The sequence below is a fragment of the Leucopleurus acutus genome (assembly GCF_964270905.1).
Source record: "Leucopleurus acutus genome assembly, chromosome: 1".
NCBI lineage: Eukaryota > Metazoa > Chordata > Mammalia > Artiodactyla > Delphinidae > Leucopleurus > Leucopleurus acutus.
In genome coordinates this window covers 63,499,084-63,514,146 of record NC_139142.1, presented here as the reverse complement: position 1 = coordinate 63,514,146, position 15,063 = coordinate 63,499,084, and the positions used below count along the sequence as shown (strand labels likewise).

General features: G+C 40.9%; 1 protein-coding gene across 2 annotated transcripts in view; it reads right to left on the bottom strand.

Moving 5' to 3' along the window:
- Positions 1–15,063, bottom strand: part of SNX6 (sorting nexin 6) — a 54,954-nt gene that overhangs the window by 29,697 nt on the left and 10,194 nt on the right. For both annotated transcript variants that reach the window (XM_082853505.1, XM_082853504.1), the window contains 4 exons: positions 14,397–14,507; positions 12,504–12,625; positions 10,426–10,549; positions 1,563–1,658 (listed from right to left, as the gene is read on the bottom strand). In XM_082853505.1, the coding sequence (XP_082709631.1) occupies positions 1,563–1,658; positions 10,426–10,549; positions 12,504–12,625; positions 14,397–14,507 (453 nt within the window). The remainder of the gene's footprint in view (positions 1–1,562; positions 1,659–10,425; positions 10,550–12,503; positions 12,626–14,396; positions 14,508–15,063) is intronic.

Sequence of the window (15,063 nt, the reverse complement as noted above, 5' to 3'; positions counted from 1 at the left end):
AATGTTCAAAAAATGTCAGCTATTACTTCAATAAAATTATCAAAATCATAATCAATATAGTGGTTTATACTTAATGTTAAAAAACAATTCAGTGGGCTTCCCTGGTGGCGCAGTTGAGAGTCCGCCTGCCGATGCAGGGGACACGGGTTCGTGCCCCGGTCCGGGAAGATCCCACATGCCGCGGAGCAGCTGGGCCCGTGAGCCATGGCCGCTGAGCCTGCGCTCCGCAACGGGAGAGGCCACAACAGTGAGAGGCCCGCGTACCGAGGAGAAAAAAAAAAAAAAAAAAAAAAAAGAAAACAATTCAGGGACTTCCCCGGTGGTACAGTGGGTAAGACTTGGGGCCGGGGTTTGATCCCTGGTCAGGGATCTAGATCCCGCATGCATGCTGCAACTAAGAAGTCTGCATGTTGCAACTAAAGATCCCACATGCCACAGTGAAGATCCTGTGTGCTGCAACTAAGACCCAGCACAGCCTAAATAAATAAATAAGAAAAAAAAAAGTTCAACATTAATTATAATTAATATCAAATAATTTAATTAATATCAAATGATCTGTCTCTGCAAAATTAAAGTATAAATCAAATAGCACTTTACACCCAAGTTTTACTATAGATGTATTTATAAAAACAGGCAATGATGACAAAGCATTATTTATCTCTTATTAGTATTTACTTAATAATGTAATATAAACATTTATCTCTTATATTTTAATGGTTAGAGTTTTCAGAAAAATCCATTTTTGTACCATTTTCAGAAATCATTAAGAAAAATTTAGGTGTTACCTTGGTAAATAATTAACTTTGTAAGTATATTCACACATATCATCTCATTCAATCTTTCTAACAATCCTGTGAGCTAGGTGGCATTACTGACCAAATTTTGAAAATGGGAAAACTGAGGTTCAGAGAAAGAAAGTGACTTTTTCCAAGGTCCTGTAGCTACTATGAGACGAAACCAAAACCTCAACTGAGCTCTTCTAACTCCAAATCTGAACCCAGGTCTGCCCCTAACATTTGTAAGACCAACTGGATAAGTGTACAAATGGAGGCAGACCCTCTGTGCCCCACCCTGTGACTCTGTAAGGAACCCAGAGGGACCTCACGTGCACGTGGCTGGACGTTCATTCCACCCTGCACACTGACTTTCTGCCCTGTGCCTTCCCTCTACTCCTTGACCACCTGTGGAGGACAGCCACCAGCAGCCCAGTCTACCCACTGGCAGATGAACTTAAGGAAAAAGCCCGTGCAGGACCTGAAAGAAGGCTTGGGATTTGGGCAAGGAAATACGGGATTCTAGATACCTGGAGAATGGTCTGGTTTGGAGGAAAGGGGCATGGGCTCTGGGTGGGCAAATCCACTTGGACCTGCAGACCTACTACCCCTTAGAGAAGGGAGCTCTTGAGGAACCCAGGGCGAGGGGCCCAGTTTCCCAGGCCTAAGAAGTCTACTATCCAAACTTCTCTTTTACTCTAATATAATCTTCCGCATATCTGAAATCTCAATCTATCTCCCTCTTAGAAGAAGTAAATTCTCAAACCTCTGTTAATTAAATAGTCTTACCTTTACTCCAGAAACAATTACTCCATCTGCTGATTTAACCATGTTTTTAAAGAAATCTTCAAGTTTCTCTTTTTTATTTTTCCCTCGCACACTCAACTGAAAGAAAGGTTAATTTAAGTTAGCATTTCTTTTAAGATTACAAATGAGAAGTTAATGCCTCCTTTATTCTCTGATATCAAAATGGCAATCTCAAAAGGACCCCGTTTTTAAACTTAATAAAGTGGCAATTTCATCACGTATATCAGTGATTTTCAAATTTGGGGACATTAAAGAGGAATCTGGCCTCACTCCCAAAGATTCAGGTTCAGCTGATCTACAATAAGGCCTAGCTTTCCCAAATTTTATAAGTATATTTGATAATTTTGTTGTAAGTAACCCTCTCATCATACTTTGTCAAACACTACTATATTATACAAAGTCAACTAAATATTAACTCAGGAAGGAGTTCCTTTGAACATGCACAATTTACTGGAGTACAATATACCATCATATGATTCTGTAAAAGCTCTGAAAATACATTTTGAAAATTCTTCACTCCAAACCCATCCAAATATCATCTCCTCACCTGTTTTGGGGTCAGCAACTCATGATACAAAGGACACAAAAGATGACTCTGTCTGGCATGAATGGTATATCTAAAGGCAAAGGTGAGAAGCAGCTAGCTCTTTGACTTTACTACTTGCTGCATCAGGGACCCCATGAAGGAACATCCCATCTAATTTCCTTATCTACTGCCATGGCTTCAATGCCCACCTTTACGTAAGTGACTCACAAATCTCTCTCTAAGCTCTTTCCTGAACCTTAGATCCTAATTCCAATTGCCTACATCATATCCTTACACAGAGATTCTGCTAACCCCACATTAGAAAAATCTTTTTTTTTTTTTTGCGGTACGCAGGCCTCTCACTGTTGTGGCCTCTCCCACTGCGGAGCACAGGCTCCGGACACGCAGGCTCAGCGGCCATGGCTCATGGGCCTAGCCGCTCCGCGGCATGTGGGATCTTCCCGGACAGGGGCACGAACCCGTGTCCCCTGCACCGGCAGGTGGACTCTCAACCACTGAGCCACCAGGGAAGCCCTAGAAAAATCTTAAAAGAGTACTCATTATAGTCTAATCTCCAAGTTTTCCCTCTTCCTGGTTCCCTATTCATGCACTGCCCCCCGCCCCATCCAACCAGTCTCTCAGATTCTCGTATGTTCCCTAAAGCCCCGTACCTTTCATTAAAAATCTTGAAGTAGGGCTTCCCTGGTGGCGCAGTGGTTGAGAATCTACCCGCCAATGCAGGGGACACGGGTTCGAACCCTGGTCTGGGAAGATCCCACATGCCGCAGAGCAACTAGGCCCGTGAGCCACAACTACTGAGCCTGCGTGTCTGGAGCCTGTGCCCCACAACAAGAGAGGCCGCGACGGTGAAAGGCCCGCGCACCGCGATGAAGAGTGGCCCCTGCTCGCCGCAACTAGAGAAAGCCCTCGCACAGAAACGAAGACCCAACACAGCCAAAAATAAAAATAAATAAATAAAAATTAAAAAAAAAAATCTTGAAGTAATCTACAATTTCTTTCTTTCTCTCACAGCTCAAATTCTACCAGCAAATTTCTGAAATGTGTCCCTTTCCACTCCCACTGTCCTGTAGAAGTCCTCATTATCTCTTGCCTAGACTACTACATTGGACTACTAGTTAACATCCCTCATCTCCTCCACCCAATCCATTCTGCTGCTTGTGATAACTTTCCAACATCACACTTTGGAAACTTAGTAAGTTTACAAAGTTTCATAATGTTCAGAGAATGAAGGCCAATCTCCTTAGCACGGTACTCAATACTTCGAAAAATCTGGTTCAACTTACCTTTCCACCTACCACTCTACCCCTAGAGAGCCTTATGTTCCAAACTGTTCTCAAAAGAAGCTCTGAGCTTTTAGGTTCCTCTGCATCTGAAATGATACCTCTTTCACCAAAAATTCTTTTTTCAAAAAAATTTTTGGCCATGCTGAACAGCTTGCGGGATCTTAGTTCCCTGACCAGGATCGAACCTGGGCCCCTGGCATTGGAAGCTCAGAGTCCTAATCACTGGACCACCAGGGAATTCCCCCACCAAAAATTCTATTCAGACTTTAACATTCAAATTAACAGGCATCTCTTCATGTAACCCTTTCAAATTCCCAGTTAGAATTCACTGCTCTATCTTAGGCCTCCCAAAGCACTCTAGGTTTTTTTTCTTTTTTTTCTTTTTTACTGAATTTTTGATATTAATTATTTCACTAATTCACTCATTTAACAAACCATAATGCATGTATACTATAACCATGCACTGTTGCTGGGTGTTAGGAATATTAAGACGATTAAGAGGTGAGGTGGTCCCTATTCTTAAAGTAACTTATGGTGCAGAGGAGGACAGAAGAGAAATAAACACATAATTACATATAGTGTGAGGAGTATAGTGTTAAAGATATCCATGGGGCACTAGGGGAGCACCCAAGGAACTTAATACAGACTGAGGGGTTGAGAAAGATAAGACTGGAGGTTGAATGACCAGTCAGGGACTGCTTCGAAAACCCAGGCAAAGATTATGCAAGTCAGGACTAATCTTTAGGTCTAGTGAAGGAAGGATGCACACACATTCCTAATATAGTAAAATAAAACAGAGAGAACTTGGTGACTCCTGAATAGGCAGTAGGAATCCTGAGTAATTTTCACAGTGTAAGGGACTGGGAGGTAGTGACACCTTCTTTGAGATATACAGAGAATACAAAAGGAGGCATGAATGTAAAGAAGAGTGCAGCTGAGGGTAAAATGCCAAGGGGACTCAGGGGTGATACAGATTCCTTCCTCCCTTCCTCCCTCCCTCCCTTTCGCTGTGCCACACAGCTTGCGGGATCTTAGTTCCCCAACCAGGGATTGAACCCGTGCCCCCTGCAGTGGAAGCGTAGAGTCCTAACCACTGGACCTCCAGGGAGTTCCCATCGATTTCTAACTTAAGAGCATATTAGAGTAGATGGAGCCACAGAGATGATATGACTTAGAATTTACAGAATGAGAAGTCTAGAGGAACTTTTAGACTTCTAGAGAACTCAGTGAGGAACCGTGGAAGAATCAGATTTAAATGAATGGATATATGGAGGATAAAGCCCATGAAAGAGACTGGGAAGTAGCTTTAGAGTTAAGATGAAAACACATCAAGAGACATTCCCATAGATCCACAAGTACATGGGAGCCAGCATAGCTAGAAAGATATCTTAGTCAACATGGAAAAGCATGATGTATTTCACCACATTAATAGAATAAAGGACAAAAACTGCATGATCACCTCAACAGATGTACTTTTTCATTATAAAACCACTCAAAAAAGTAGGAATAGAAAAGAACTTCTTTAAGCTGACGAATGGCATCTATGAAAAAACCCACTGTTAACATCATACCTGACAGTGAAACAGTGAATGCTTTCTCCCTAAGATCAGGGACAAATCAAGGATGTCTGCTCTTGTCACTTCCATTTAATACTGTACTGGAGGTTCTAGTCAGGGCAGTTAGGCAAGCAAAGGAAAAAAAGGAATCGAGATTGGAAAGGAGAAAGTAAAAAAGAAAAGAAGCTATTCAATGAGTGTGGCCACCAAGGTGGTTGAAGGCTGCGGGGATGCAGGCGGCTCAGGGATTTGATTTCTGACTAGTGTCCCCCACTCTGTGAACAAGGCCACTATCTGATCAAGAAGAATTACTGAAATCAGCTTTAATGGAAAATGGGAGAGACCTGTCTAAAGTCATAACCTTGTTATAAGGAACAGAGCAGGCACTCTAGGTGAGATGAGAAAGACAAAAGGGCTAATGACAGGGTCAAAGTGCAGGAGAGGTCAAGGGTCTAGATGCAGCAGTGAGTCAAAGAACTACTCTAAGGGGAACAGGGAAAAAGGGAGCTGTGAGGACAGAAGGCTATGTCTGGAGTCTATAATATTAGGGTTTAAGAACTCAGAGGTGGGGCTTCCCTGGTGGCGCAGTGGTTAAGAATCCACCTGCCAATGCAGGGAACATGGGTTCGAGCCCTGGTCTGGGAAGATCCCACATGCCACGGAGCAAATAAGCCCGAGCGCCACAACTACTGAGCCTGTGCTCTAGAGGCTGCGAGCCACAATCGCTAAGCCCATGTGCCTAGAGCCCGTGCTCCACAACAAGAGAAGCCACCACAATGAGAAGCCCACGCACTGCAATGAAGAGTAGCCCCAGCTCGCCGCAACTAGAGAAAGCTTGCGTGCAGCAAGGAAGACCCAATTCAGCCCAAAATAAACAAATAAATTTATTTTAAAAAAAAAGAAAAAGAAAAAGAAAAAAGAACTCAGAGGTGAGACAAGGTCCTGGGTGTGGTCACTGATGTGGCAGGAAGAAACGAATGAAGATTAGGGTGTTGAATAGGTAAGATATTCAATCTACTGCTAAGCAGATTAAAGCTATAGGTACTGGAAACAGAAGGGGCAGAGCTACATAAGGAAAGCAATACTACAGGCAATCATTCCTTATAGCAGTGACCATTTCTCATAAGACTAAATGCTGGAACAAGATTTTCTAGGCCTTCCAAATGTCCCACAGCCTTTTCAGACTTCAAGACACTTTCACTCTATTTCAACAGCTCATCAGTCCCATGACCCTCTGAAGCTCAGATAGTAGAACAGCACAGACAGATTTCTTTTCCAGCACCACTGAACAGAGTAAAGATCTGAGAAACAGCATTAGAGACAAGGTTGAGAAAAACCTTTTAATTGTGGGCCTATGATCTTCTACAACCTGTTAATATACTTGTTATTAATTAATTAAAAAATATTTGCAAAACACTTTCCAGTCCATCTTTCTAGGCTTTCTCCAAAACAACCATTTGCTGATATTAAAAGGGTTACTAAAATGCATCATCAACATCATCTCTATTAAGCACATACTAATTTGTAAGGAAGAGGGACTTCCCTGGTGGTCTAGAGGTTAAGACTCCGTGCTCCCAATGCAGGGGGCCCGGGTTCGACCCCGGTCAGGGAACTAGATCCCACATGCATGCCACAACTAGAGAGTTCGCATGCTGCAACTAAGAGTCCACATGCCACAACTAAAAAGATCCCATGTGCCACAACTAAGACCTGGTGCAACCATAAACAAACAAACAAACAAAAACAACAACAAATATATTAAAAAACTGTAAGGAAAAAAATAAATCTACCTTGGTGGGAAAAAAATTATGAAATCCTAGGATTTATGAAAGCTATTTATAAAGGTGAACTAAACACTTAATAATCTTTCACTTATTATTTTAACAAATATTAATTTTACATTTTAATGGTCAGGCACAATTCTAAAATAGTGAGGATACAATGGTGAAAAATTCAAGTCTTACTCCCAGAGAGCTTACTTTTTAGTAGGGGGAGATAGATAATGGATATACAAACAAATTTTTTAAATACAGATATAGGGACTTCCCTGGTGGTGCAGTGGTTAAGACTTGCCTGCCGATGCAGGTGACATGGGTTTGAGCCCTGGTCTAGGAAGATCCCACATGCCATGGAGCAACTAAGTCCGTGCACCTCAACTACTGAGTCTGTGCTCTAGAGCCCGCAAGCCACAACTACTGAGCCTGCGCTCTAGAGTCTGTGAGCCACAACTACTGAAGCCCACATGCCTAGAGCCCGTGCTCCGCAACAAGAGAAGCCACTGCAATGAGAGGCCGACGCGCCGCAATGAAGAGTAGCTCCTGCTCTCCACAACTAGAGAAAAGCATGCACACTGCAATGAAGACCCAACGCAGCCAAAAAAAAAAAATTAAATAAGTAAATAAATACAGATATATAATTTCAGATAGTACCAAGGGCTGTGGCAACAGGATAGAGTACTTGGAGCCTGAGTACTAAGGTGGCCTTGTGCTGGTACCACCATGCCTCACTTTACACCTATGTTGCTCTACCAAATTATTGTTAAGGTTTTAGCCCAGGCCATAATAAAGGCCAGCATAAACAAATTCATAAAGGTAAAAAAGTGATGACAGCATTCTATCATGTGTTTGTTAGCAACCCTATTCATGAATCATTTTCAGACTCTTATAATTCACAATATAGCCAGCATTCTTTACAATTCCTAGTTATTAAGTGACCACAGGCCAGTACCACATACTACACTTATGCTTGTGAGAGTACCCATGCTAAAGTGCTACATTTTGAGTTACACTTCCATACCCTTTTAAAAGTTTTCTCTACTGCTAGACTTAGGACGTTTTATTGTCACAGATACTAAAACCAAACCAAGAGGGAAAATTTGTATACACAAAATTCTTTGATCTTGACTTGTAAGCAAACAAACCACTATGTTTACATTTGTTTTCTACTAAAATTATGAGTTAATCTTGTCATCCAAATATAGATCCCAAGATCTATATCACCTGTCCACTGAAAAGTTTTTCCAGCACCACAAATGAAGAAACTTTCAAAGTTCAACCACCTCAAATCTCTTTTTGCATTATAACAGAGTTTTCAGGCCGGGAGGGAGGGAGGAAAAGTAGGAGCAATCGGCACTGAAGAAGGCAGGTTAAACAGATCAAGAGTCAATGATTAACCCAAAAGTAGTATTGAATTCTTTACCTCAAGTACTTCTCTGGAATTCTCCATAAGGCTTCAGAAGCCTCCGAACTCAAATTTAAGAACATTAATAAATTTAGTAACCTCTATTTCATTTTTTAAAAATAATTTTTTAAAAATTTTCATTTCTTTCTTTTTTTTTTTCTTTTTTTTTTTGTGGTACGCGGGCCTCTCACTGTTGTGGCCTCTCCCGTTGCGGAGCACAGGCTCCAGACACGCAGGCTCAGCGGCCACGACTCACGGGCCCAGCCGCTCTGTGGCATGTGGGATCTTCCTGGACCGGGGCACGAACCCGTGTCCCCTGCATTGGCAGGTGGACTCTCAACCACTGCGCCACCAGGGAAGCCCCATTTATTTATTTTTGACTGCGTTGGGTCTTCATTGCTGTGTGCAGGCTTTCTCTAGTTGTAGCGAGTGGGGGCTACTCTTCGTTGTGGTGTGAGGGCTTCTCATGGTGGTGGCCTCTCTTGTGGAGCATGGGCTGTAGGTGCGTGGGCTTCAGTAGTTGTGGTGTGCGGGCTCAGTAGTTGTGGCTTGAGGGCTCTAGAGCGTGGGCTCTAGAGCACAGGCTCAGTAGTTGTGGCACATGGGCTTAGTTACTCCACAGCATGTGTGATCTTCCCGGACCAGGGCTCGAACCCGTGTCCCCTGCATTGGCAGGAGGATTCTCAACCACTGAGCCACCAGGGAAGCCCTATTTCTTTTCTTTTTCTTTTTTTTTTTTTTAATATTTATTTATTTGTTTTTGGCTCCATGCGGGCTTCCTCTAGTTGCAGTGAGCGGGGGCTACTCTTTGTTTCAGTGTGCAGGCTTCTCATTACGGTGGCTTGTCTTGTTGAGGAGCACGGGCTCTAGGCGCATGGGCTTCAGTCATTGTGGCATGTGGGCTTCAGTAGTTGTGGCATGCAGGCTTCAGGAGTTATGGCTTGTGGGCTTTGGAGCGCAGGCTCAGTAGTTGTGGCTCACGGGCTTAGTTGCTCCGCGGCATGTGGGATCTTCCCAGACCAGGGCTCGAACCCATGTCCCCTGCGTTGGCAGGCAGATTCTTAATCACTGTGCAACCAGGGTAGCCCAATAACCCTATTTCTTAAGAAGTTCACAATTCAGGATGAAAATCAATATTCCAGTAACAACATAATATACCATCATCTAAAAAATTAATCCACTCAAGTTCTACTGAAACTGCATTATCATTGAAAAAGAATCATTTTTTTTGCATCCAGTAAGTTTTATGTATATATATATTTTTCTAGAGACTCAGGATTTACAGATGAGTAAAATCAGCAAACTGATATAACCAATTATTTATACCAACAAATAATATTTACACACCAGAATAAAGAAATCAGATTTATATAATGCAACAGCATAAAAACACTGTTCTACAACTAATAACTTAAGATGACTGATCAAGATCTAAGCCCTTAACACATCAGTGAGAGTTGTGAATTTGCCCAGCATCTCAGCTCCACCTAGAGATGTGAGGGACTTAGGGATGGCATTCTGCTCCAGACGATAATAGCATCACATTTTGTGTTGAATCTAAAAGACTCTTTTCTGAGATGAGGAACCCAGCAGGGATTTTTCTCACTTGACTGGGAGGTGAGGTGTCAAAGTCAAATGCTCTTAATTCCAGCCCCGCCCCGGGCTCTGCTACATTGGGTCTTGTGGGTCGTGTGGCCGTTGCCCCGGCCTCTGGGGCCTTTCAGGGACTCAGCCCTTCAGCGCCGCTACCCCAAGCCTAGCTCATACTGGGAGCCGCTCCAGCCTGCCAGAGACAATGCCGCTTAAACATCTCCCTCGCCAAAGGCAGGCGCCACCACTGGGCACATTGGTCATTGGTCACTGGTGTAGTGGTGGATGTCCAATTTGATGAGGGACTGCCACCCATCCTAAACGCCCTGGAAGTGCAAGGCAGGGAGACCAGGCTGGTTTTGGAGGTGGCCCAGCATTTGGGTGAGAGCACAGCAAGGACCACTGCCATGGATGGTACAGAAGGCTTGGTTAGAGGCCAGAAGTCCTGGATTCTGGTGCACCAGTCAAAATTCCTGTTGGCCCTGAGACCTTGGGCAGAATCATGAATGTCATTGGAGAATATATTGATGAGGGAGGTCCCATGAAAAAGAGTCATTTTAAACTGCTTGAAAAATAAGAACATTTTATAAAATGTTTTTATAAGGCCTTAAGCCTTTTCTAACAACTCCCTACTCTTTCCAATGATGCTTTAAAAATAAACCTTGATCACTACTTTGATCAATACTCACATCTTGATTATATTCCAGGAAGACATGGAAATTTAAATCTTTCCTCAAAATAGGATGTGCTGCCACACGACACAGGAACACTTCATGCATTGCAACGGTCTTCTTGAATATTGCCAAATACTCGCTAGAAACAATACACAAAATTAAAGGTAAAATACTGCAGAAAAACATCTGCAACAATTTTTTCAGCAAATACTTTTTGAATTATTCTAAATGCAAAATTAGAGACACAAAGATATAATCCATGTAAACAAAACTTTTAGTTGAACTGTTAATGAAATATTCAATATATAAAACCCAGCTCTGAAAAGACTTCATGCTAGTTAATAGTATTTATTACATTTAAATGTTAATATTTTTAGGTTTTATGAACGTTTCTTCCTATGCAGGTTGATGTTAAAGGTAACTATAGGGGTTTTTGTTTTTAGCTTCAGAGAAAGTATACTACAAATTATACTGTACAACTTTAATAATTCAATTTCTAGATAATTACTGCTTTTGAACACCTTCATACAAAAAAAATCAGAAACCAAACCTCAGTATCAGTAATCATATTTTCAACATTAATAACTATTTTCATCTAATGACCCAAGCACACAAGAAAGAAACACACCATGGAGAGACTAATTTTTGCCATTACAATTGAAGAATTGTGTTTAAAATATTTTACTATCATCAGTGAATCACAGTGATCATATAGTAATACACGTCAGTTTCGAAAAAACACTCAAGGAAAAGGCCCAATATTCTTGCTTCAACTACGTGCAAGGAGGATAAGTTTTACATACCAGCAAACCAGCAGGACCAATGTTGGGAGAAGTTTGATCTCTGTGAGGGTAGTCATTCAGTGAAGACAAAAAAGAAGGATGCAGAGGATGGAGGTAGCAGGAGAATAAACCCAAGGTTCTCTGTTATCCAACCCCTAACCAGACCACAAAAGAATCATGATCAGGGCCACTGGAAAACCACTGATTCTTTCAATATTAATGTGCTCTGCTAATTTCCAGCTTTCAGCCTTATAAACTATAGAATTATATATCTGTCTGCTATCAGACTACTGCTTGCACTCAGTATGGACAGAATTCTTAAAATATCTGTCACTTACACTTTAACAAAGAAGACCTACTTTGTTAATTTATCTTGTCAAGAGTTTAGCATCTGAAGGAGTCTAGTAGCACTGTGAAAATATGCTTAAAAACTGAAATTCAGTGCAAGAAGAGAAAAGGAAATGCACAAAGGGGAGAAATGACCAGAAAAAGAGTGATGAACGTGATGATAATGCAAGGAAAGTTATTTCCTTGTATAACTCTCAAAATACAGAAAAACAATATACAGCAAATCCAAAATTATTTTGAATGTTTAATAAAAGAGGAAAAACTGTATTTTCAGCAAATATGCTAAAAATGAAATAGAAATTATCTCAATTTTTTTCAAGGATTTAATATGTCTAGTATATATGAAACTAGTAATCACTTAATAAAAAACATTAAAAAACTATTCTCTATTCTCTCTCTGCTCCTATTCTTTTCCCTTCAGCCAGAAGCCACAGGCAGAGAAAAGAGGAGGGGGAAAATTACACACACACACACACACACAAACACACACACACACACACACTTTTTGAAAAAGAAAGCAGAATATATTCAGAGTTGCTCAGTGCACACTGCTATGAGATACAGAAGTCTTGGTAGTATGCACTTGTCAAAAAAAGAGAACCAGGTGAGTAGTGACTAAGGCCTTGTAAATAACAAATGAAAAGATTTACACTGTGCTTTAAAAAAGTCATTATTTCCCTTTCTACTATTTTTTTATAAACTTTTGGATCCCCTGTTTTCAATTTTCAGAGTTTATTTAAAAATGTAATTTAAAGAATTTTAAAGTGCAGACAATTATTCTATAATTTTCCTGTAGGCTCTGATCATGACCATTAACACTGGTTGTATGGCTTAAACCTGTATCTTCCAGAAAGGGTCAATGTGGTGAAATGATTGAAAGGATGGGATATCAGAAAGCAAAAAAACAAAAACAAAACAAAAAAGGCACTAAAATAAGCACAATTAACAAGAAAAATCACATACGCTTCCAGCTCCTGTTTCATCTTTGTGAATTCTTCCTTTGTCATAGACCCTTCTCCTTCTCCAAGTTTCTGTAGTTTTTCCCTTGAGGCATCAAAATCAGGTCTTGGTGGTGCTGGAGGGATCTGTAATGGAACCAAATCACTAGTTTTTTGACCGCACTACACGGCATGCGGGATCTTAGTTCCCTGACCAGGGATCAAACCCATGCCCCCTGCAGTGGAAGCACGGAGTCTTAACCACTGGGCTGCCAGGGAAGTCCCCCATTTCACTAGTTTTAAAGACTTTAATTTCTTGCAGCAATTGTACTACTGCCACCATAAAAGACTATTGTCTGAGAGAGCTAAAGTCATCCTGAATGAACTGGATACCAGGAATATCCCGATTAAGGTTAGAGAATTTGATTAAGTCTAGAAATTAAGATCCTTGAGATCCTTTACACCAAGGAAGAAACAAGAGCAGAGTACTATTTTCTGGTGTTAGAACAGTACCAGAACTTTAGTCTGCAGATTCTAGATGTGGCAACCTAGAGTCCTCAAATGTCTATGTGCATTAAGCTTTGAGTACACACTAAATAAATGTGTAGCAAATATGTATACTATTTTTCAAAAGTATGTAAATGGTATGATTAGAGTGTACCAGAGGCAGAAAGCACTGACTTAAAAACAAGAGAACAAGATACAGACTAATGACTAACCTCATCTTATTCACCCACAGTAAGTGGGTAAGTAAGCACTACCTTAAATAAAAATATAAGATCTAGAAGAGACATATTATTCAAGGGAAGGATATAAGAAAAACCTTATCGTAGGAGGAAAAGCCTACAAGTAAGAACTGTTAAGGGGAAATGATGGAAAGCAAACAGAGCAAGTAAGAGGAAGAAAAGGTTAAGTAGCGGAAAGTTAAAATAACAATGACTTGAAGAAAAGGATTACACCAAGAAAAGCAATAGGAAAGGAAGCATCAAATACAGATCAGCACACATTCATTGATGCCCGCACACAGCATCTACTATGTGCCAAGCATGATACTGAACAACTGGCATATAAAGATAGATAAGACATAGTCTTGACCTTTGATGAGTGTTTAGTCTATGGGAGAAAAAAGTAGTAAGAAAATGTCATCACACAAGAAGATGAGGGAAAAAAAGGCGGAAATAGGAGGAGGTTCCAGGCTGCTAAACACATCGACATGCTGGGAAAATGGAAGGTGGTACAACATCCTGGAAAGGTCATGAAAGTTATCTGTCAACCCCCCACTCCAATACCTCATCCTATGCATCTCTTCTTCCATTTGGCTGTTCCTAAGTTGTATCCTTTATATAAACTGTTAATTAACCAAAAAGAAAAAAAGAAAAAGTACTGCCAGTTGTCCACCAAACTCAATTTGTAGAAAGAAAAAAAAAGCAAATGATTGAGAAGGAGGGGCCACAAGGATAAAGGTGGAATCAGGCGAGGTCAGGATGATTTCAAGGAAATCAAATGAAACTAAACTTCAGAAATCTGACTGTGGTCAACAGCTGAGGCACAACACCCAGTGCATATTTATATTCGATAATCTCTTAAGGAGCCCTCCAACTCTAAGTATCTGTCTACCTAAGGGTTCAAGACCAGTATGGTTTGTAATACCCCCTTAGCTACTCCCTAGGACAAGCCCATTTCTATTCTAATAAACAGTAGGAATTTAAGTTTAAATGAGGGGGAATAACGTATCCATATCCCCACACTCCCAAACAAGACAACTCAGGATAAAAGTGGTAGTCGATTACATTTTGTAGCTGGCAATTTAAAAAAAATGACCTCAGTTCACTAGAAGTGCAAAAGAAGATTTCAACACATAATAAAGTATCTAAAAAGCTCCTAGAAAATGGGATTAAAATGGAACCTCAACACTTACAATGTAACCTGCATAGTCTTCATTTTCAACGAAGGAATCGTGAAGCCAGATAAATTCCTCATGTTGTCGAACAACTGAAAACTCGTTTTGTTTAAAATTTGGCAATGAACTCTGCAAAGAAAGAGATTCTCTCAAAAATCGAAGTTACACTAAAAACACTTTTAACATTTTATACCTTATTTTTTAAAATTAGTCTTTTATGAAAGATTCTCAGTGCTTTTACACTCTATTATGAAAACCCTGAGACACCCAGACAAAATTATCCTGGGATCTTTGAGAAAATAAGCTGACAGCCTCTTATTATATTGTACTTCTACCATTACAAAGTTATCCTATAAATATAACAAACTCAACTATTCAAACAAAGAAAAATAGATCACAATCTGAAAATGTGCCTGAGAACTGAAATTTAAAAGAAAATAGTCTGTTAAAACAGTAATTTAGGGCTTCCCTGGTGGCGCAGTGGTTGAGAGTCCGCCTGCCGATGCAGGGGACACGGGTTCATGCCCCGGTCCGGGAAGATCCCACATGCCGCGGAGCGGCTAGGCCCGTGAGCCATGGCCACTGAGCCTGCGTGTCCGGAGCCTGTGCTCCACAGCAGGAGAGGCCACAACAGTGAGAGGCCCGTGCACCACAAAACAACAACAACAACAACAACAACAGTAAT